We start from the raw sequence: 22,179 nt of genomic DNA, 5'->3' as shown, positions 1-22,179 counted from the left end.
AAAATATGATAAAAAAAACAAAAAATGATTGAAAAACACCAACACGCTTTAGCTTTTTTTTTTGGTTTTTTTGTCTTTGATGTGTGTGAAATTGATTATTATTCGCTCTTTTTTGTTTTTCACCTTGTGATGCCATTCGCCCTCCCCCAAAAAGTGTACCTTCTCTTACGACTTTGTAACTTCGATTTCTGTTCTCCTTTTTTTTCGCAATTCGTGCCTGTGCGCCTCCATCGCATGTGTGTGTGTGTATTTATGTTTGTTTCATTTTGTGTTTGCTTTGCTTTGCCTGGTCCCCGCGGTTTTTTTTGCTAGTGCCCCGGGGGCTCGCGCGCTTTCATTTGTATGTGTGTGTGTGTCTGTATGTTTTCGTGTATGTGTAAATGTGTCAGTTTCACTGGTCTGGACTGCTATTCCTGGTGCCGAAGCTAGACCACGGACCACACCTCTTAACCGTCTACACTCTTTAGCTCCCATCACATCCTCATTGCGCCCTCATCGACCGTGACCGAGTGAACGAGTTTTGTTATGTTTTTTTTTGTTTTTTTCTTCTTCCTTCCTTTTTTTTCTTTTTCTTTCTTCTTCACCTCCTTTCTTTTTTTCTGTTTTATTTTGTATTGGTTGGTGGGGACTTGCTTACCTTCTTCTCCATTTTTCTTCTTGTTGTTGTTTTGTTGCTTAATAAAAGTAGAATATGTTTTAAAGTGTGCATGCGCTCCCGTAAATGTATCTCCATGTATCGAATTGTTTCTTTTTTTTGGTTTTAGTTTTTTTGGATTCTTTTCTTTCCTCCTTTCTTCCATCCCATTCTTTTACTTGTGTTCCATGGGTCCATGGTACCGTTTTTGGTTTACCACCGAGAGCGGTATTCTGGTTTTTTCTTTCTGCTTTTACTAGCTAGCAATAATTGGTAATAATCATCATAATTCACAATTGTTAATTGTATTTGTTCATTTTGTTATTTTTTGTTTTTGTTTCTGTTTCATTCAGTATATCTGTTGGTGAGGATTTGTGTGAGCGTGTGTGTATGAGTGTGTTTTGTTTTTATTTCAGTTAGATTTCCTCTTGTAAGTTATTGTTTTCTGAAGAAAAATTGTGGGGTTTTAGCGTTTTATTCATTCCTTTTTTGGTTTTGGGTTTTTGCATTTTTTTTACCTCTCGTCTCTTTCCTTCGCTTCACATATCAGGCATTTGTTTTGTTTTGCGGTATAGAGTTGTATGCGCGGTACGGTATGGTTTACCTTATTTCTGTGTGTTTGTTTTTTGCTGGGATGTGGTTTTAAACTTTACGTTATTTAGCATAGAGTTAGAGAAAATGGTTTGTTTCTTACGTTGTGTGTGTGTTTTTTTGTTGTTGCTTCGTTTTCTTATAACCGTTATTTGTTGCTTGCTGTATGTTGCAGTTGGTGACTGTTTGTGTTTGTTACATTCGTTACATCAGATGGGAGAGAGAAACAGAGATACTGAACGGCACCGCGATCGACCGGGATAGCACGCCAACGGGCACAGGTTTTTTCTTGGTGCTTACTTTATTATGCTTAACGTGTCCTTGTTGCGCCCCTCATTAATGTGTCTGTGTTGGTGTGTGTGTGTGAGTGTGTGTATTGTATGTGTGTTTGGTGTATCCCCACGTACTATGATACCTTTCCCGGATCGGCGGACTCTAAGAAGGTAGTTTGACCAGGCAAATTGATGATTCCGCTGAGGCAGAATCCGAATCAAACAAGGCTCACAAGGGTTTGCGGGTTGGGTGTGTCCGGCACACAGGGAGTCAGACCGACTTGGCAAAAGTTACCCTAGAGCTTTTTTTTCTTTTCCTAGACCGCAGTTGCTTCTTTGTTTTGTTTTGCTTTTCCGTCCGCACTCGTACACGCTCTCGAACCAATGTTTTGCAAGCGCGTGTATGACCTGCATGGATTTTCCTTTCGTTTTTGCTTGTTTGTTTTCTCTTTGTGGCCCATTATAACTGCTCGTGCCAGTTTGTTCAGTTATGATAAAAATTAATTTATAATAATTGTAATTTATTATCATAGTATTTTTAAATATTTGTTTTACTTTTTTTCCTTCAATTATTTAATTTAAATTTTAATATAATTTATATTTAACTAAGATTTGTTTCTTTCTCCCACAGCTTTGCTCCATTTTTTTCGCGTTTGCTTGTATGTGTATGTGTGTTGTTCTTTTTTTCTCTTTTTTTTGCTGGGAATCCCTTTTGTTTCTCTCTTTCTCCTGCGCTCCCTTTTCTCTCTCTCTCATATTCATGCTGTTCTCTTTACTATTCCCATCTATCGCCCCCCGTTTCGTTCACTTGCGTTTGGTTTTCTGTTTTGTTAATCATCGTTTGTTTTTTTTTTTATTTCTTCACTTGGAATTGGAATCCTGTCACTTTATCTATTATTACCTTGCAAATGGGATCCTTCCAGTATTATTAACCTAAACGGTTTCCCACGCGATGGTTTCATTTGTTCTCTGTTTTCTACCTTCGCTCTCTATTTTCTTTGCTCGCTTTGCATGGTTATTTTTTCCCATTGTTACCTCACTTTCGCCATAGTTTATATATTTATAATATTTTACAAGTGTGATTTTTTGTTGTTTTATTTTTGGTTTGCTGTTCTGTTCTGTTTTGTTTTTCCCCCTCTTCCTCTAGCTTACTTTCGAATGTATGTGCTAAAGATGGTTTGTGTTTGCTTCACCGTGTTTCCGTTCTTCGTATTTCATTAATTTGGTTGAGTTTCATGAGTTGAATCGTTTGTGGAGGTTGGGGGAGTATCGCTTAGATTCGCTTAAAATGATGTGACGTTGTTTGTTGTGAAGGTTGTCTTGTTTGAAGTATATTTTTCCTTTCATTACTGCGATGTGTGAAATATGAGGTGGCGTGGATGAGCGTGCGCATACGTTGAGTGTTTTTCAACCCCATTATTCGGTGTAAGGTGTAAAAGTGTTTCAAACCCTGAAGGATGTTTTCTTTTAACCTGTTTTCGCTCTGTCTGCCCAAATTTTGAAAAATCGGGATTGACCGATGTAGATGTTATTTAAGCTTGCTATGGTATATGAATCGTGGAGTTCCAGAACGTCACTGGGTAGTGTGCTGTGTATCAATTGATTTATTTATTTGCTTTTGTACCCAGCACACTGTGATGGCGTGTGAGTGACGAGTGATAGTAGTGAGTATGAGAGTGTGGATGTGTATGTGGGGGGAGAGAGAGTTACGGAGACAGTACCGAGGGAACGTCCACCGAATGTAGTGTGGCTTCGTAAGGACTGTCGTAAGTTTTTATATAATTTTTATTAGCTTTTTGGGCCAAGGCAGCCCCGATTCGTCTGCAGCAGCTCTATACTAGCTCCTGCCTTAATTCTGCCTTCCCACTGCCCATGTAATGCTTCTCCGATCGTACTAATATAACAATTATTGCGTTTTCACCGTCCACATTTTTCAGGGCTTTTACTTAATATTTTCTCCATATCTATTTCATACAAACATCAATCTTTTTCGACTTCTTTCCTTTGTTTTTTTGGGGGAAAAAATTTCAATTACTATAATATTTGCTCTTGCATGTGTGCGTGTGTGTATTTTTTTAAGTGTTTTGAGAGTTTGGTTCAGCTTTACGATGCCGAACGATTTGGTTTTCCATCCCCTCCCGTCGATACACACACACACGCACAGCTGACCTTGTTTATATTATTTTACCATGTTCGTTTCACCTTTCCACGGAAAGGTTTGACAAAAGGAAACAGGAATAGAAACGAAGAAGAAACAGTAAAAAGTAACGAGCGACGATTAAAAGTGGTAAAATTGTATGTATATGTTTGCAGCTTTTTTCCCTCAGCTTGGTTGTGTCTTAGACTCAAAACACACCCGCACAGCATCACTGTCGGTTGCAGTTTTTAGCAAATTTAGCAATTTTGCTAACAGAGAGAGACAGAGCGAGAACAAAACAGATGAAACAAAATTGTCCTTCTGTTCTCGCCGTGTGGTGTTTTGCACAAAAATGTTGCGTTGTGTGTAAAACGTTTCTGTAAATTGCTGGTTGTTTTTTGTGTTCAACGTCCTGCCGGCCTCCAGTGGAGGGTAAGTGGTGTGTTTATGTGATTTTACGGTTTTTACGCTGGCTCGCATTTCCGCTAATCATTCGCCTGCCTGTATTCTGTCTTCAATAAATATATATATTCATATATTTATATTTTTATACCTAAGACCACTAGCATTCCATTCTTGTTCTTTTTTTCTTCTTGTTGTTTTACATTATAAAAAAAGTTACGTTAATCTTAATATGCTTGTAGCAAACGTAATAATTGTTCAATAATTGATAGTGTGTGTATTCGTGTGTTCGTTTAGGTCAAATATTTGTTCGGATTTTTTGTTGTCGTTTTGGTTGGGTCGGGTAGGATCGCTATGATGAGCAGGAGGAAGGGGAAAGAAGGAAGAGGTCCAGTGTCAGCTGAAAGTGTGCCTCTTGCAGCACACATACACATCCACATGGATAAAAAAGGGGCTTATGCCCTTTGCAATCGTGTGTTAGATTGCCTATACAACGGTGAACCGCTACTGTCCTCGAGTACATTGACCTGCCAATTGCCTAGTGCAGTATGGAGGCATTACAGTCCAAGGACAGTGCACCGGCCAGTGCAGTCCACCAATGAATTCATATCTATATCTAGCTCGATCTCTGTCCGTCTGTCTTCCAGCTAATGATGAGGAGAATAGAGGGGAAATAGGGGAAAAATAGAGTAGGAGAAGGTGAAAGGCGGAGCTTGGGAGGCGTATTGTATGTGTTTGCATTTAGAAATGGTAAATTTTTGGTTCTTTTGATGATTTTTTGTTTGTTTTGTTTGTTCCTTTTTTGCACGATGCAATATTCTTTGTTTTGTTTTCTTTTTTGTTTTCTTTTTTTGTTTTTCATTTAGCTAAGTATTTGCTTTTTAAATTGGCTTAAATTCAAAAAGACATTAAGTAAATAGTAATTATTCATAATAACAAATTGGGTTTTCTTGTGTTTGTGTGTGTGTTTTTTCTCTCTTCTTTCTTTTCTTTTCTTGTTTTTGTTGTTTTTCTTTGAAAACAAATCGTGTTGATGTTTGTTTCGTTTAGCTCATAGTTTAAACAAGTGAAGTTGTAGTGTGTTGTTTTCTGTTTACCTTAACATATTTTTATATGTATATAATGTGTGTGTTTGTGTGTGTGGTTGAATGTTTTTTGCTTGCTCTTCTGCTTCAATTTAGTATATCGAGTTGTATATATCGTTTATTGCGCTCGCCTGTGGCACGTACCTTGGGCTGCAACATTGTTTCTTTCTGTTTGTGTGTTTGTGGGTGTGTTTTTTTGTTGTTGTTATTTAACTTCATTTTCAACTCGTTTCCATTATCTGACTTTTTCGTGACCATTTGCTTGTTTGGCTTGTTTCGTGCAATTTGCCATTTCGTTTTGCTAAAGTTGTTGTTTTACTCACAATTTTGCAGTGAGCTCATGTTTTCATTTTTGCTTTTGCTCTCTCCCGAACACCTTTGAGCTGTCCTCCACACAAGTGGTAGATTGAACCTTAAGAAGGAGGACAGAGCAGGAAGGAAGCGATGTTTTGGACTTCCGAACGGGGCACTAAAGAAGCAAAAGCTACGTGCATGGCCACAACACAAACAAGGTTTCGCAGTGCAGTTGAAGATAGACATCAACAACATCAACAGTAGATAGCAGCAACAGTAATACTGTGTGTGCTGTGCATGTTATGTGCTTCAAAAGCAGGAAACAGAATACAGACAAATCGAGAAACGGTAACGATGTTTGCACACACTCGAAGCCAATGTTTTTCCTTTGCTTCATGCCATCCTGAGTTGCTGTCGCACAAAAAAAGGAAAAAAGGTGAGCTCACCACCATACTTTGCTGCAATTGCGTTCTCTTCGTGCAGTCTGTTCCGGGCAACAAATGTGGAATTCTGTGTATGTGTGTGCTTTAATTGACCACTTACACCAAAACGCAGCACACAACCACAGGCAATCCAGCTGGTTCAAGGAAATTATTGCTTAATTTTGTTGCTGATCGCTTACGAGTTACAATTAAACACCGAAGATAAGCCTCAACACAATAACGATTCTCGATTTTTAAGGCATTTATAATGTGTAAAATATTTTCTAACGTTAAAATTAAATCAAAAGTTTTTCTACCGCTCGAAGCATTTCGCTTCCACAAGCGATCATTTGGGCACTGTCACAGTTGTAACCGAATTTATCTCAATAACTATCTTTTTTTTACCCATTCCTTAACTCAACTCTGTGTTAAATTATTTCACTTTCCTGGTTCTTTTAAAACCGCATCCCATTGTAAGGTAAATTAATTACAAATCAAAGTATCATACCGTACGTTTCCTTCCTTCCTCCGCATTTCTTACGCATTCTCGTCCGTCCAAATGAAACTAATTTCTTCCTTGGCACAAACACGATTTATCGTCCTTGTAACCACTTGCAAGCAGTCGCCCAACCGATGCTGCAGACAATAAGAGCGCGAAGACTTTGGGTTGCGGTGTTGCTGCTGCTGTACTTCAACTGGGTCACTGCAGAAAGGGATGTTGTGCTTTATGTTGTGTTGGGCTCGGGTGGTTTTGTGTTTTCTCGCTCGCTTCATGCACGCTTAGTGTTTTTTCTCAATGTTTTTAGTTAGGCAAATTCACGCTCACAAGCTTACTGTGTTTATCAAACTCCAGTCCAAAGTACTAGCGATGGTGATCAAATATTGCTTAGTTTGTTTCAATGGTAGCCATTGGTGAATGCCGCTGGAATTAGTTGGCCCTGGAAATGGAACGCAAATAAAGTTTATGTGTTAGTAACTTAGTGTTCATTATCAGTTTACTTATTTTGGATGGAAGAAGCTTGCTAGAAAAGGTTCTTACCGGGCTGTAATTTAGCGGGGCACGGCTGACGGCGATCGCTGGGAATCCGGATGGCTGCGGGCTGGTGGCTTGAACGTAACCGACGCTGTCCGCCGCGCTCGAGCTGTACATGTCGATCGTCGGTCCGGGCGAGTTGGCGTTCGGGAAGCCGGCTGCGGTCCGGGTGGTGGTGGTGTGTGGCGATGCTGGCGGGCCAAAGCCTTGTGCGGCAGCTGCTGCGGCGGCCTGGTAGTTGTTCATCACTGTCGGTAAGAGAGCATGTAAGAAACGAAAAGTTCATCAGTGTTTGGATTGCCTTTCAAGATGTTATTAAGAATCGAAGCTAATGTTTTTAACATAATTTTATGACGTGAATAAAATAAACATGGCTTAGAGAACTTATAAAAAGGTTTCCGCAATATGAAAGATTTACTCAAGCTATTGCTGACATCTGCTTAAGATGAAGTGAAGTAACTTATGTTTCTAAATGGACTACAATTGCAGTCCAGTAACGAAATCTCTGTCCAATCCATTTTATGAATTTTCAGACTAAACCAAACAAATGTATAATCAAAAATCGCAACAACGAAATCCCAACTAAATGAAGCAGACAAATTACAAAAATGATGCTCAAAACCAATAGAAAAAAGTTTCACTACACCAATTTTATTCAAAAGTTCTTATTAAAGCAAATAATCAAAACAACCAATACACAACAACAGCAACAAAAAGGTTCTCCAAAAAATGCAGAAAACCAAAACAATGCTCAACATTGGTTTTTTTGTTTTCCAACCTACCCGAAAGAGCCTGCGTCAGTAACGGTGTGTTGTTGTTTGGTGTCAATTGCCCATTGGTGATGTCAACTGTCGATGAGAAAATCACGGAGAAAATCGTATGGAAAAGAGAGAGAGAGAAACGGGGAGAAAAACACGTTTTACATTAGTTAGCTGGCACAAGAACAATTGGCAGGCGCAACAATTGTGAAGAAGAAAAACAAGGTAAAGCAGGTAAAATACAATTCTTCCGAAGCTAAACAATGATATATTCAGAAAAACAAACGAGGCAAAACTTCTAAAAGAGAGTTCATATATGTGTGGCTGTGTGTATGTGAGAGTTTGTGCTGGGTTTCTTGAAATTGGCGATTGAGAAAGAGAGAGGTAAACAAATTATTAATCCTTCGGCAAGAATTAAAGTCAGATATATATTTCTGGTAAAGACGCTGTTTCCCAAACGTTTGAAAGGATGTGTGCCACCGCCTCGTAGTAGTCGTTTTGCTTCCATCTTGTACCGTAAAAGCAAATGCGTTTAACGTATGGTCTAGTGTAGTTTGAATACCAGTATTAGTTTTTTTTATCACAGTTAATAACGATTCCCTTCAGAATCGATGTTTGTAACTCCTCACTGTTAACTATTTGACGTTCTTAACCTCCTTACATCCTTATACCTTGTTGCACAGACTTTGAGTTAGTTGTTCAAGACGAAGAGCTAAATAAAACTAACTAAGAACCGTATCGGTTCCATCGATCGATGGAGAGATTAAAAGAGTCAGCGAGAGAGAGAGAGACAGACAAAGGGCAGTAAACTATAACACAAACAACAGAAAACCAAAACAAATCACTTCTCTGGAGGTGTAATCTATCATAGCCTACGGTACTTTGAACATTTTATTGGAGAGTCGTTGAGGTGGCCAATAATAACACGCCATCTATGTACAGCACTCTTCGCTTGCTGAAGAATGTCCCAATTGCCCTCGGTCTCGTTCCAGTTGTGTTCCGGCTGCTCTAAGCTCTAAAAGGGACCATCCTTAAGGGATGGTTCCAACCTTCCGAGTTGGGCTGATAGATTTAATGACAACCATTACACCGGCACCGGGCACCAACTTGTGTGTAATTATGATCATTTTCCTTCTCAAGCAATTAGATAGTCGTATGCCGAGCACCACGTCGTGTGCAATCGTTTTCCAATAGCGTTTCCCGTGGGTGAAAGGGACTCGCCCGAGTTGGGCTATAAAAAGAAAACTTCCTTCGGAAGCTGTTCCGTACGTACGGCATGTTTTCATCTCGATTCTACTCTACGACTGGGAAGCGAAAATAAGATCATCCCGCCGCGGGTGAGCAAGAAGCGGTCTTGTTTATGCTGTAAAAACATCGCCCCACTCACCTCGCCTCCTTGGACTAAATGTGGGACGAACGGGGCGTCATTGAACACCACGGTACGGAGGGGTGCAAAAAAAAGCCATACTTTGGACATTGGCAAATAAAAACAGACTCCTGGCGCCGACAAACTTTTTGCGCCACCAGTCCACGGGGAGATGCTTTTTTCGCTCACCCATATAACGAGCTTCCACTTGAACTTATGCGTGCGTATGTTGGTACGTATGCGCTCTCCGATACTTCGCCCAAGCTACGTAAGTTGCTTTTCTTGTGCGGCAACAGGAGCAAAAGCGTAGTCGCACAATTGAAACGCCGCTTGGTCGTTTCGGTACTATTTTGTCTTATTTGTTTGTCTGTCGTGGCGGGTATCGGGACGTTACGTGCGGGGATTGTTCCTTTTTCTTCTCCAGCTCAATCACGACCAAACGAGAGAGAGAGAGGATCCCGTGGATGTTTTTGTTTTGCTAGTACCGATTTGCACCAGCACCATAGCTGCAAGGCAAGATCTGAGTCGCACAACGGCGAGCGAGCGACAAAGGGAAATTATTTTAATATACTTAATGCGTAATGCGTTTACTGCTCATTGGCTACGGTTAAGTTACCGGGGAACGTTCGAATGCGCACGAAGGGAAAATTAGTTCCAACGAATGATTTTCCCGTCGTGTTTCTTGTTTTTTCGATTTGTTTGTAGCACAGCGTTCGTCGTAATTGGCGAGTGTATTTGTGAGCCATAAATTAGTAGTGAAAGTTTCAAACATGGTGAATGCGGATTTTCCAAATCGGGAAACAAATTGAAAGAAACATCGGGAGCGGGAAAGTTTTTCCCGACAGAAACAAAGTTAATTGTTCGTAGTACAAGCTGGGTGGTTTTTAGTGCACATCCCTGCGTGCTTGTTGAGTTTGGAGTGAATTTATGTAGCATAAGTCAGTCCGTTGTATTTTGGAATATTTAAGGACACTTCCTAGACAACAGGTTTAAATTAGCTATTTTTCCTCAATTGTAAAAAAATCGCATTGACTTCAAGTTGCCATATTCATATGCGAAACAGGAAAGCAATGGTTGTGAGGTGAAGTCAACACCATCAAACTGAGGTAAAATGATTTCAACTGTTAGCTCAACGAGGTGTCAAAATGAGTTTCACCTTCGTGGTGTTAAACTGCCCCCAGTCACGAACCGTACAGTTAGCCTGACTGCGTTGAGTTTAGCACCTTCGCTGACAGTTCGATTATAAAATTGCCAAAAATATGCTAATGAACCTTGGTGGGGTGGAATATTTGAAGGGAAACGCATAGTAAATATGTTTTTTTTGAAGGATATTTCTTGGAATGAACTGAGTAAACTATTTATAGTTGCTCATAAAAAATCACCTGTCAAGAGCCCTTTTTTATATTTCTGTTTAAAAAGGAAAATCGATATCAGGCCCATCGAATACAACTGGAAGGAAACATCGGGTTTTATCGTCGATTTGCTTAAAATACCTCCTTAGTACCGCTATGGATATATACTGGTGACTGTTTTCACTGTTATTAAAAACAAACTCGTTACTCTATTTATTTAATTACACTAGCTACTTGCTGCACCATCAGTAGGTAGGTTCATCGGTAGGAACGATGGTAGGTTGTACGATTTTCTTACATACACGCCGCTTGGAGCAGGAAAGTAGTTAACAAACGGAACACAGTATTAGCCTAAGGTAAAAGAATCAACTAAATGTACGCTGCTGGTTTATGCGTATAGAAAACGGTTTGTAAAATAAACGTAATAAAACTCCCTACGCTAATGTGGCGTTTATAGGTGCTTTTACATAGTACTGTTGGAATAAATATAGAAATATAAAGGGATAGAAGTATGGCTTGTTTACTGCTAGATGGCAGCTAGATCCACTAGAGACAAAACGCTTTTCCTTACTCAACAGTAGTGTTGATTCGATTATTGATTTCTTTTTTTTTGGGTAAGTATCTACAGATGATAGGAAGATAGTAACAAGTTGATATAGCTTTAGTAAGTTAAATTAGGGAGAAAGGAAAACAACCCATTTGCTACCTTTTGTGGAAGAAAATGAGTTGATTTTCTTACAGATTTGAATTGAAAACATCGTTTAAAACCAATTATTTTGAATCGACTAGTGTGGTATGATAAATCACATTTGCTTTCTCAGTTAAAACACATACTACGGCTTCCTTTTCAAATATTTGGAAAACTTTCAATCAGGCTTTACTTTAAGAATTAGATAGTGTGTGAATGTTTAGTGTAAAAGGTTTGAATTTGACAGGGGAGTTTACAAAGAAAGTAAAAGAACATAAATCAGCAACACCACACTCTAATGCTTTTGCTCTGTTTTTGCTCACTCAAAAGAAACAAGTAAAAACCAACATCTATTCTAGGAGTCATTTAAAGGGCAAACGATTGGTTTAACTGTGTGTATTGCTACTACAATGAGGTTTGCTATTCTAGAGAAGAGTGTAAGTGTGTTGATGAGTTGTGTTGTTTGCTATCTCGCGTTGTTAAGTTGTGACTCGTTGTGAAATGAATATGTATGTGTACAGATTTTAGCTAAGTTCATCTATAAAACACACTCTCGTAAATCACAGCTAGAGAACGGTTTCAGTATGAAGTAGAGTATATCATTTTCAAGAAAAGGTTACATATTTGTAGGTAAAGCAGATAAAAATTCACTCGCAAAGAAGAAAATCCAAACACACGCACACACTCTCACACAAAGATTGCAAATGAAGGCATGGAAAAAAGGGCTTATCCGATCTTGGCTAAGGTAACTAAAATTCGCGTTCTTTTTGCTGTTGTACTGTAAATGAAATGTTATACGCTTAAACTCTCAAAAAATACACACACGCACTGCAAAACACACGCAAACACGCTTGAAATGGTTTTCTTAAGAGAAAAAGAAAATGGCACGCCTTTTGTTCCGATTACGAATCGATTAAATGGAATGAAATAAGATTGCTCGAATTTCTATACTAATGTAACACACCACCATTTTAAAGGTACTTTTCGTTGTTAATATGATTGTCACTCGGTCTATAAACTATTACTATTCCCAAAACACACACACACTAGACGCAACGCTTCGCTATCCATAAATACTGAAGCGAGGAGCCGTGGGCTAGACAGATGCTGTCACTGTTTCTCTATGTATCACCTAGCTATAAGTTTAGGAACAAATCGAAGGAAAACCAAAAACAAATCCAGTCTGGTGAAAGTCACGTTACACTTACACTGGTCTAGACATATTCTTCGCTCGAAGGCACTAGCGTCCGATCGGCTAAACGTACGATCGGCATTTGCCCGATTCGGTTGTGTATCGTCTTGTTTCCTTTCTCTCTGTGTTTGTTCCTGTTTTCTTGCTTATTAGCATCTTTGTTTTCGCTGTTGATTGTTCTTCTTTTGTTTTATATTCTATAATGTTTTATATGATCCGTTTTATTACCCACCAGCCTGTTCATTATTTGAAGAGTATTTTATATTTAAATCCCAAAAATCAATTTCGACACGTACAAAGGCGGAAGGAAAAAAATCACATCGCTTTCCAAACAGCAAATAGCTAAATAACACACCAAAAGTTTCCATCGGATTGACAAGCGGAACGAAATATTATTTTGGTTGCTTCACTCTTCAGCTCATAAATAAATAGATACCGATAGAACGCGTTTCGGGCCGAATGACGAATGTACGGCACCGAGTAGCGTTGCATGCCAATTGAAAGTGTGGTGCTGTCACGGTTTGTTTGTACGCGTTTGGGGCGTTCGTTTTTTTTTGCACCTCGCTCATGTTTGTGTAGTTTTTCCTTCAAACTTGGGAGTTTTTAGATTCGTGCTGTGGCAGCTAGACTTGGGAAGAGTCGATTCGATGCGTTCGTTGCTCGAAGTGTTTGGTTGAGCTGTCATCCAGTTTGCCGTTTTTCAGCACATCGGTGCTGGACGGTTACTCGTAGCAGTGAGCAGTGAATTTATCCGACATCCGACAGGTTTCGGTAGTTCAATTGACATTGTACGCTGCGAGACGATGTATGGCACAAACAATGGTTTTCTTTCTGGAGGTTCTAGCGACGAAAATGAACGTTATGAAATTCATAACAACAAGCTTCCCTGCATGGTTTTTCGTTTTAGTTTTTTTTTCCTCCAAAAGATGCCAACGTGGCGATTCTCAATGAAGCGTTATACCCAGCAGAAGCGAAACATAAAAACGGAGCATTTAATGGAAAAGTCGTTTGACGGCATGAATAACAAGTGGACGTTTGAAAGCATTGGTTTTTTTGCTTTGTGAGAGTAATGGAAAAGTAACAATGAGTCAAGGTTTGATTGTAAAGAAAATCAATGTTTGTTTCGAAGCTTCTTGATTATGACTGGTTTGAAGTTGAACACTGAAGTAGTTAATTTACGATTTTAGAATTTTTAATGACTTCACAATCTAGTAGAAAATACAATTTTGCATATTAATATTATTAATGAAAAGCCCATCAAAGACCTGTTAGGAAATACAGGTGGAAAAACTCGGTAAACCTCGCCTTTCTTACGGAATAAACTTAAAACTTTTCAACCACCTTGTTAAAATCTTGCTCTTTAACAGGCACACACACACGCCTAACACGCTTTCGTGTTCATGCCGATGTAATCGAAAGAAAATCTGGGTAATGTATTCATCAAAAATCTTATAAATCGTACAACTTTATTCATCAAGCTAGTTTTCACCGTGTATCGTTTACATCCAACCAACCGCCCATGGCCCCACCTCAACCCACCCGGCGTGTTTCGCGAACAACTCGTCGGCGAGTGCACACAATTTTGCTCATTATATTAATGATCTCCCGCTGTGCGCCTGCCGTGCGTTACTGAAAGTAGGTAGGGTTGGATAAGAGAGTAAGAAAACTAACTAAACTTCCATCCATCCACATCCATTCCACATCCTGGTTGTTCACAGTACAATGAAAGCGAGTGAGAAAGAAAGAGATTGCAAAAAATGCTTCCCTTACAATGAATAGCACAGCACAGGAAGGTGGTGTTTGCTGGCCGCGAATCGAGTAATCCGATTCTCCACGGCAAAAAACCACCCGTTTCGGGCGGTTGTGGGAAAAGTTTTCCGCGGGCCACAAATATTGAACACAAAATGAGCTTGAGACGAAGCGGAAGAAGGTTGTTTGGTGGGGGAAAATTTATCTCCTGGAATTCCTGTAACGCACACAAGAGCTCACACTCGCTGTTTGCTGTGGAGTTGGAAAAACTTCAACCAGGTGTTGGAGGTGCAGAGACTCGCACTCGATCGAAAGATTTTAGATGAAGCATTAGGCCCTCAGCCAAAGTTCGGCGAAAGCCGCCGAATGACGGATACCTGCCATTCGGCTGCCTAGCTAGCGCAATGTTGAAGAAGCACCATCCAACCACCCAGCGAGGGTGGCTCCTGCCTAAAAGTGTTTCGGTACCAGACGTGGCATCAATATTTCATCGAAATTCAACGTAATTACGCAAGGCTGTGCCAGCCGGGCCAGCAACCGTCTTCGGTTCCCCCAGCACGAATTTTGGTAGGAATAAGATACCAGGTCAGATGATAGAAGGGAAGCGAGACGGGCAAAAGGGTGGGTTGTGGGTTGGGAAAAAAAGTTGAAAAACGGTGGGAACCGGAACCGCTGCTGGTGGCATACCGTCGAATCTTGTAACATTCGATATTTCATTCCTCGATGCTGGTAGGACCCAGACGATCCATCGGCATCTTCTATCAGCCTACAGACAGCCAGCAGAAGGTAAACATTGATCGAAAATAATACCACCAAAAGGAGAGTTACATGATGCGCAGTGAAGAACGCCCGTGCACATTATGAAGCGAGAAAGTAAGGAAGTTTTTCGCTGCTTTCACTCGACAGAAAAGCAAAACGAACCACCACCAGCAGAGCAGCCATCACGCCACACAACTTCATTGTCCAACAAAATGCAAATGCTGTATCGTATTCACATTATGTAACATTCTTCGTGCGCTCGCATAAGAAGCGCACCCATACCGGCCGCCGTTGTGTAATGAAGCATCGCCAAACGATGCTCGTTGGGAAAATTTGGTTCGCCGTAGGTATTAGGTAACCGGCCACAGAACGTCCCAGCATGGTTCAGGTTTTGTCGAAAAAGTGGAGCGCGAATAAAATTAACTGTCCTGTGTGATAAAATCGCAGCTGTCAATATGCTGACGAAGCAGCAGCGAGTTGTGTAACGTGTACGGGCGCGTGCGTTATGTAAAGTGGCGTCCAAGGAACGTAATCTTCTAGTCCCTCTTTCAAACTGATTCAAATAAATCGGTTCATCTTGTTTTGAAGCTTCCAATTCAATTTAAGTATGAAAAACAAACATACTCTACCTACATTACCATTTTTCTCCCTTTCTAGCCAATCCCAGAAGAAGCAATCATAATCGAAGGTACATCCCTTGTCATGTTAGATTGAACCGTTTTTAAAACAGCCAACAAAATTGAAGAAAAAGAGTTTACCATGCCTGCAATCATGGCGAAACAAAAAAATAAATAAAGTGTCAACAATAATCTTGGACAACATAAATTTGGGTATGACAGTTTTGGACTCTCGGTCTCGGCTTTTGTTTTTATGCTCATCCCTGTGTGGGGGTGACTCGCCGAAAGAGGGACGGTTTTTTTTTTTTGGTTGGGTTCCTGGCTTCGTTCGGCTATTAGTGATGACAAGGGGATATTTTGTTGAATGGGTTATTTTTTGTTGAGGCTTCAGGCTACGTCTTACAGTTCTTGCAACCCTTCTTTTGCCAGGGTAAAATTCAAAAAAACAAAAAGGTCCCCAAAAGAGATATTACTTTTACATTGAATGTAGGTTTTAAATATGTCACATCGAGTGAGTCACACGCAGAGGGATTTGTTCTTTTCGTTTTGTTCGTGAGGCATATTTTTGGAAGCATGATATAGTGATTAAAATTTGGCTTTTGTTTATATTCTTTCCTTAAGGTTGAAGGAATAACCTAACTGAAAATTTTTAGGTGTCACAGATGGATGTTTTACGAACAAAAATCCCCCCCCCCCCCCCCGAAAATGGCTTATATGACATAGATTTTCTTATCCTTCGTGTCGTGCTGAGCTGGTGGTTGGATGTTACACGGTTCTAATTCTTTCCTCCATAGGTTATGGGCTTTTGTGTGTGTGTGTGTGTGCGGATGGTTGTGCAAATGTGGTGCACAGTTTAACCGAACGCCAACCCTTAATGATCGAGGGTGATAAAGAGGTGGATAGTAATTAGGACGATTGAGGATGAATGTCAATGTTTGAACAAGGGTACGCTGGTGCCCGTCAAAACGAAAATCCTCCCAACCGTACGGTCAGGTGTCAGCAGGCAAGGGAAAGTCAACGGTTGATGAAGGATCGTTGTGGCTTCTTCTTAACCCCTGAAACGCCCCCCCCCCCGCTTCCCCCCTTTATGTGCAGTATTCCCTCGCTCTAATGACATTTTTGCGACACATGTCGTAATCAGTCGCAGAAGCGTCCCGAATAAGGCGAGCCGTTCCCGGTGCTGTCGAACAGCTCGCCACTCGCTCTCGTACCGAAGCGCCAAAATTTGATTCATGACAGCGTTTAAAGAAGGCACATCCACAGGCGATGCCAAACGGGTGACACGATGCCGGAATGTCCGTAGCGTTGTCGCAGAACAACGAGGGAAATTACTCGCTTGCGCTAACATTGTTAGACAATATCCTTCCCGAGATCACCCTTTCGGTGGGTGGGTTCACGCGCACGGTGGAAAACTGCCTGTGGCTCTTCTTAAAGGGCCATTGAAGGATGTTCCGGCTGGGGTTTACGGGGGTTTGGGTTGAAAAGTTTAATTTAGTGCTAACATCTGGCTGACGATCGCGCAGAGAACGGTTCGCTAGGGACTTGGTGTATGGAATGTTTGGAAAACCTCAACTTTAGTGTGGAAAATGACTTTTATCAATGAGAGTTTTTTTTGTAAGTAAAATGAAACTTTCAAACGACCATTTGTTATTCATATACAACTAGCAAAAATAACCAAATTAAAAAAAAAGGTTAACTGCAAAGAAAAGGCTGCTTATTTTTCACGATTTAATAATGTTCACAGAATTTGTTTTTGTTTCTGTAAGGGTGTGTGTGTGCACATTTTACTTATGGTAAAACTGTTGATGTTAAACATTTTTAATTTGCATTTGCATATCATAAACTTTGGCATTTGTGTGCGTTTTCTGTTGTTTGCATTAGTTTTGTGTGTTGACTCTTATTTAATTCTGTTTGCATATTGCAGCGTGTAAGCATTCAGCATGTGGCATATTTTCAACTTTTCTTGCTTGCTATTTGTTGCGTGAATCGTAAGCAGAAAGTGAGGCCTCAACAAGCCAATGATTTCTAAACAAGATATAAAATTTGGCTAGAAAGTCGCTTCTAGCATTGTTATCTGGCTGAGGTTTTCCAGCCACACCTTGACACGTTACTTCATTTGATTACATTTTGATTTGGTTTTGTATTATTATTTGGCTGGATAGTTTTGCTCTTTATTGTTTCTAGTACGTTTAGACAGCTTTTAAAATGTTTTTACCGGATTGGTTTTTGAAGCTTTCAAGCTGCTGTGCTTTAAATACAACTGAAATTATTCGGAAATCTCTCAAAATGTGCTTCTTTTTAGTTGTTCGCATTTCACATTACGATTCGTCTGGCTAGCTGCAACATCATCGTCACCTGTTTTCTACTTATTAAAACTGATTTTCTACCTTAAAAAGATTAAAAATTAATATTTCCCCACTGAAAAAAAAATCCCTTACCAAACAAAATAAACATAACATTACATGCACCATCGCGAAATGTCGCGCACTGATAACGGCTTCCATGAGGGGGAAAGAAAAAGTGTTTCATGTTAATTTTTGATTTTGCCCAATTAGTCCCACGAACTGCACTTTGTGCTCGTGTCTGTGGTTGTACTGCTCCGCCCGGGGCACTGTCTCTCCCGCTCTAGCACCACAAATCGGACACAAAATAAATCAAATATTCATACGCGAAAGAGAGACAGAGAGAGAGAGAGGGTGATGTTTTTCATATTCCTGCTGCCACCATCACGCCTTCTAGCGGGGGAAATCTCCCACTTAAATGGTAGATCAATTAATGCCTCGGATGCGGCGGGAAAAAAGGGGACGGAAACCCGGGCCGCCGTAATGCGCAATGAAATGGTTCAGGTAAAATCGGTCAGCTTCGGAGTGTAAAGGTTTAGGCAAGACCACCCAAACTCCGACCCCCGAAACCGCCATGCATTAATGATCAAGGGCTAACCACCGGCAGAGCTTCCGGGTGGTGGTTCTACAGCTATGGCCAGAAGGAAGATGGTGGCCATTTCTTTGTGTGTGTATGTATGTGCGTTTTGCTTCTGTTTGATTCTGATATCCGCGCAAACGAATGTTGAAGCGAATTTATTTCCAAAAATGAAAACACTCAATCAAATCGGCTCTTGTTCGGTTTGTTTTGTTATTAAAAATTGTGAAAAACATCATGACTCGGACCAGGTCACCAATCCACGCTACAAAACAAAATGAAGGAGCAGCGAATCGTTTTCGGTGCAATCGACACCGATATGCTGATTTGGGGCGCGTTGGTTGTGTGTGGTTTGAATTTATACATTTATTCATCATTTTTATTTATTCACACCAACGGATTTGCAAACTGGTTGTGCGTTTTTTTTCTTGCTGTGTTGCGCTTTTTTATTTGTTTTGTGCTATTTTGGTATTTTTTTCTTTATAATTTTTAATGGTGTGTTTGTCAGTTTTACTCCTTTTAAATTAAAATGTAAATTTTAGCTTCATTCGTACTGTTTGCACATTTTTTCCCGCACCTCATAATGTTTCTGCAAACTGTCACTCTATTACAGTGCTCATGTAACTTTAATGATAATAAGTTGAAAAAAGGGAGGATAAGTTTTTCATAGCTTTTCAATACAAATTACTGTTATAATGTAAATCAGAGACTCATCATTTGCAGTACCCGTTCACGCCTATCATGTCGCTGATATTGTATGATTAATTATTAAAAACACATGATGAACAGTCATTAATGTAACCTTTCTGTGCGTTTTTGTTGTTGCATGTTTTGCTCAGCACAACACCGGGGAACGAAGTGGACAACGAGACAACAGTGTGACATACGGTGAAGTTACTGTGTGTTGCGGCAGTGTAATGAGGATTTAATGGAAGGAGTTTCAGGAAAATAAGGGAACATTTAAAGAAATGTGTGACTCGGGCACCATTTAAATCATTAACATAACATCACCATCCATCACCACCATCTTCGCTTGAAAACATTTCTTAAAATGAACCTCTGGATTTTCTCTACCAAAAACATGATTTAAATCAACTCTTTGCTCTATTCGCCCAGCTTTCGGCAGCATTTAATTTCCTCCAGCAATGCTACATGTCTTCACGCAGAATCTAAAATTGCCTCCCGAGCTTCACGCAACCCGGGTTTTGTTCACCACCACCACCACCTTTAACCCCTTTTGTCACCCCCTGCCCGATACACGATTGTTCGCTTCGAATGGTGAATTATTTCGATCAGCATCATTTATTATTCATGTCGTAAATGTGTAGCATCATTCCCCTGACCAACGATTCGAATTCACTCATCTCACCCTGAAGCCCCTCCCCGAAGCCGGAACCACCGGTTATCTGTCGGACGTGGACCCTCTTTTCCAAAACCCCTATACCCCACCCCCCCCCCCGGCTTTTTCACCCCAATAAATTGCTCACCTGCAACCGCATGGTCCTCCATGGCAGACGCACACCCCGTTAGGCAAATTTTCGCCTCCCCGAAGGCGAACACCGGTGATGACCGGTATTCATCACGATGTTAGAATTTGTAATGAAAATGTTAATTTACCCTCAAACCGAAAACATCATTTAAAATGCATTCGCACTTTGTCCCGCCTTCGCCCCCTGCTCACCCCCGGATGGAATGGAAATTATCTTGCACCACTTTACCGGGTGTAACCGACTTGACCCCACCGGTTGGCAGGTTAGCTGTCCGATCACGGATTAGATGTGATAGTTTGCCATTAAACGTGCTCGTCTTGAGTGTGTGCGCGTGTTCGTGAGCGAAATACATAGAAGCTGATAAGGATTAGACAAATAAATTCAGCCTGAATCGATCGAGGTTCTTAAAAAGAAAGCTCAAAACATTTCTACAAAATGACAACAGGAAGCTTTCGTCAAAAGTTCTAAATAACGAAACATTTCCACTTGGTGAACAGTGAAAAGTGGTACAAATCAAAATACAAACACTTTGCCCCCAATCCACCTCCCTATTCCACCCGAATAATCTCGCACTCGCACACGAACCCGAAATGCAAATTGGCGATTGTCAGCTACCGTAATGACTTAATTTGCGTTATCGATTTCGTGAGTGGATTAGCTCCGATTTCCAATGTTTGTGGAAAATCGGTATGCGTGAGGCCCGGCAAATACCTATATTTGCAAAGTACCTGCTGTACCCGGTGTGCCGGCCGGCCACCGCTACGCACATTTCGTGCTGACCGCTACGGTGAGCCCGGTGGTAAATTTAATGTTTTTCCAACGAGTGCCATTTTCGTCCCCTCGTGCTAATACTTGGGCCGTGCCGAGTGGTAGCCATTTTTGGGTGATGTACAACCGTGTTTGTTTTATTGATTGGGAAGTATTCGTGGCACGATTAATTATGTGGCAGCTTTGTTTTATTTTTATAGGAGAGAGTTGCCTAATATTCGACACACTTTTGCTAAACGCTGTAATTGTATTCACGCTCGAAATAATTTATTAAAATGATAAGAGAAAAAAAGAAGAAAATTTCATATTATTTAAAATTAAAATTTATTTCAGTGACTGTTTTGTCTTAATGAAAATTATTTTGTTCTCCAAGGCTTATAACATTTGTTTGTGTAGTGTTTCTGTTACATGCTTGCTTTTACTGTGTATTGCAAAATCCTTTCTTTGAAATAATTTACTTTCCAAGTGCTTCCCTTTATAGTGTGAATAATAATTTACTGCTTAAATGAACTTCGGTGTAAAGTATGTCTTGTGTGTTTTTGTTTTATTTAGCGATAAGTGTACTGTGATGTGATTTGTCCTTTTGCTTTCATTTATCATCGATTTGCCTATCCCGTTCGCGTTTCAACGTCATCGCAATCCCATCGAACGTGCTCAGGAGGATGATGTGGACGGACCCATACTCAGATAATCGCCCATGATGATACGGTTCTCGGGCATTACACCCATCACACCTGTTGCGTGCCACGGTTTGCGAAGGTTCAGACGTTCGGTGCAATGGGCAACGGTACACATGAAAAAGGGCATGGTGGTGATGCACGAGGCAATAGCGATAGTGGCACGTCAAACAGAAGAATCAGAAAGAAGGTAGAAAAAAAGAAAGAAAAAGAGAGAGAGAGAGAGAGAGAGAGAGAGAGAAAAGAAAATTTCAGAAAAATAAGTCGAAACGAAAAAAATTTGAAACGAAAGCAAACCAAATCACATCAGAAAACAAAACACACACACTAGGTAACAGGAGAAGAGAAAAGGAAAAGGAAAACATAGAACTAATAAAACTAGAAGAAAAAAACTCAACTGCTAATGATAAAACACAAAAAAAGAACAACAACCAAAACACAGTATAAAGTAATTTGCAGGAAGAATAGGAAACAAGACACGCTTTCCATGTAAAGCAAGAATAAATCAAGGTAAAAATAAGAATGCGAAAACCTCGAATGTGATTGCCCATCTGCTCGTAACAGCGTACAATTAAAGAGAAAACTCCTCCCCTCCCCCACGGCAATCGGTTTGGGTACGGTACGGATGGGTTTGTCCATTTTTCCCCCGACAACATTACTGTCTGGTGGGACAATAAAAGCCCTTTTTGGGTGAACGCACATTACCATATAAGATGGGGCAAACCACACACACACACACATGGCATATGCTCTCTGCCGGGTGTAGACTAGCTGCCAAGAGCGAGTATACGTAGCGCTATATTACAAGCAATTCTAGTGTTACAAACAACATCGTCTCGCCGTGCACTAGATAAAAGTGCCGGGGCAATAGATTCCGCGGTTGGTTGGGTTGTTGTATGTGGTTCATTCAACGTGAAAATTTTTGGCCAACCGTTTCGTGGGAAAACCATGGCATCGTTTGCTTCGGTCGAGCG

At 40.4% G+C, this 22,179-nt stretch overlaps 1 protein-coding gene across 3 annotated transcripts in view; it reads right to left on the bottom strand.

Annotated features, from left to right (window-relative positions):
- Window positions 1-53: 53 nt before the first annotated feature.
- LOC118516465 (RNA-binding protein Musashi homolog Rbp6-like) overlaps window positions 54-22,179 on the bottom strand; it is a 35,194-nt gene continuing 13,068 nt past the window's right edge. For 2 of the 3 annotated variants that reach the window (XM_036062367.1, XM_036062368.1), the window contains 2 exons: window positions 6,877-7,118; window positions 54-6,775 (listed from right to left, as the gene is read on the bottom strand). In XM_036062367.1, the coding sequence (XP_035918260.1) occupies window positions 6,734-6,775; window positions 6,877-7,118 (284 nt within the window). In that variant the 3' untranslated portion in view covers window positions 54-6,733. Of the gene's footprint in view, window positions 6,776-6,876; window positions 7,119-7,652; window positions 7,719-22,179 lie in introns of all 3 variants that reach the window. The other variant, XM_036062366.1, reaches the window with a different exon arrangement.

The sequence above is a fragment of the Anopheles stephensi genome, unplaced genomic scaffold (assembly GCF_013141755.1).
Source record: "Anopheles stephensi strain Indian unplaced genomic scaffold, UCI_ANSTEP_V1.0 ucontig3, whole genome shotgun sequence".
Classification (NCBI taxonomy): Eukaryota; Metazoa; Arthropoda; class Insecta; order Diptera; family Culicidae; genus Anopheles; species Anopheles stephensi.
The sequence above is the reverse complement of the archived record's forward strand: the minus strand, read 5'-3'. Positions and strand labels throughout refer to the sequence as shown.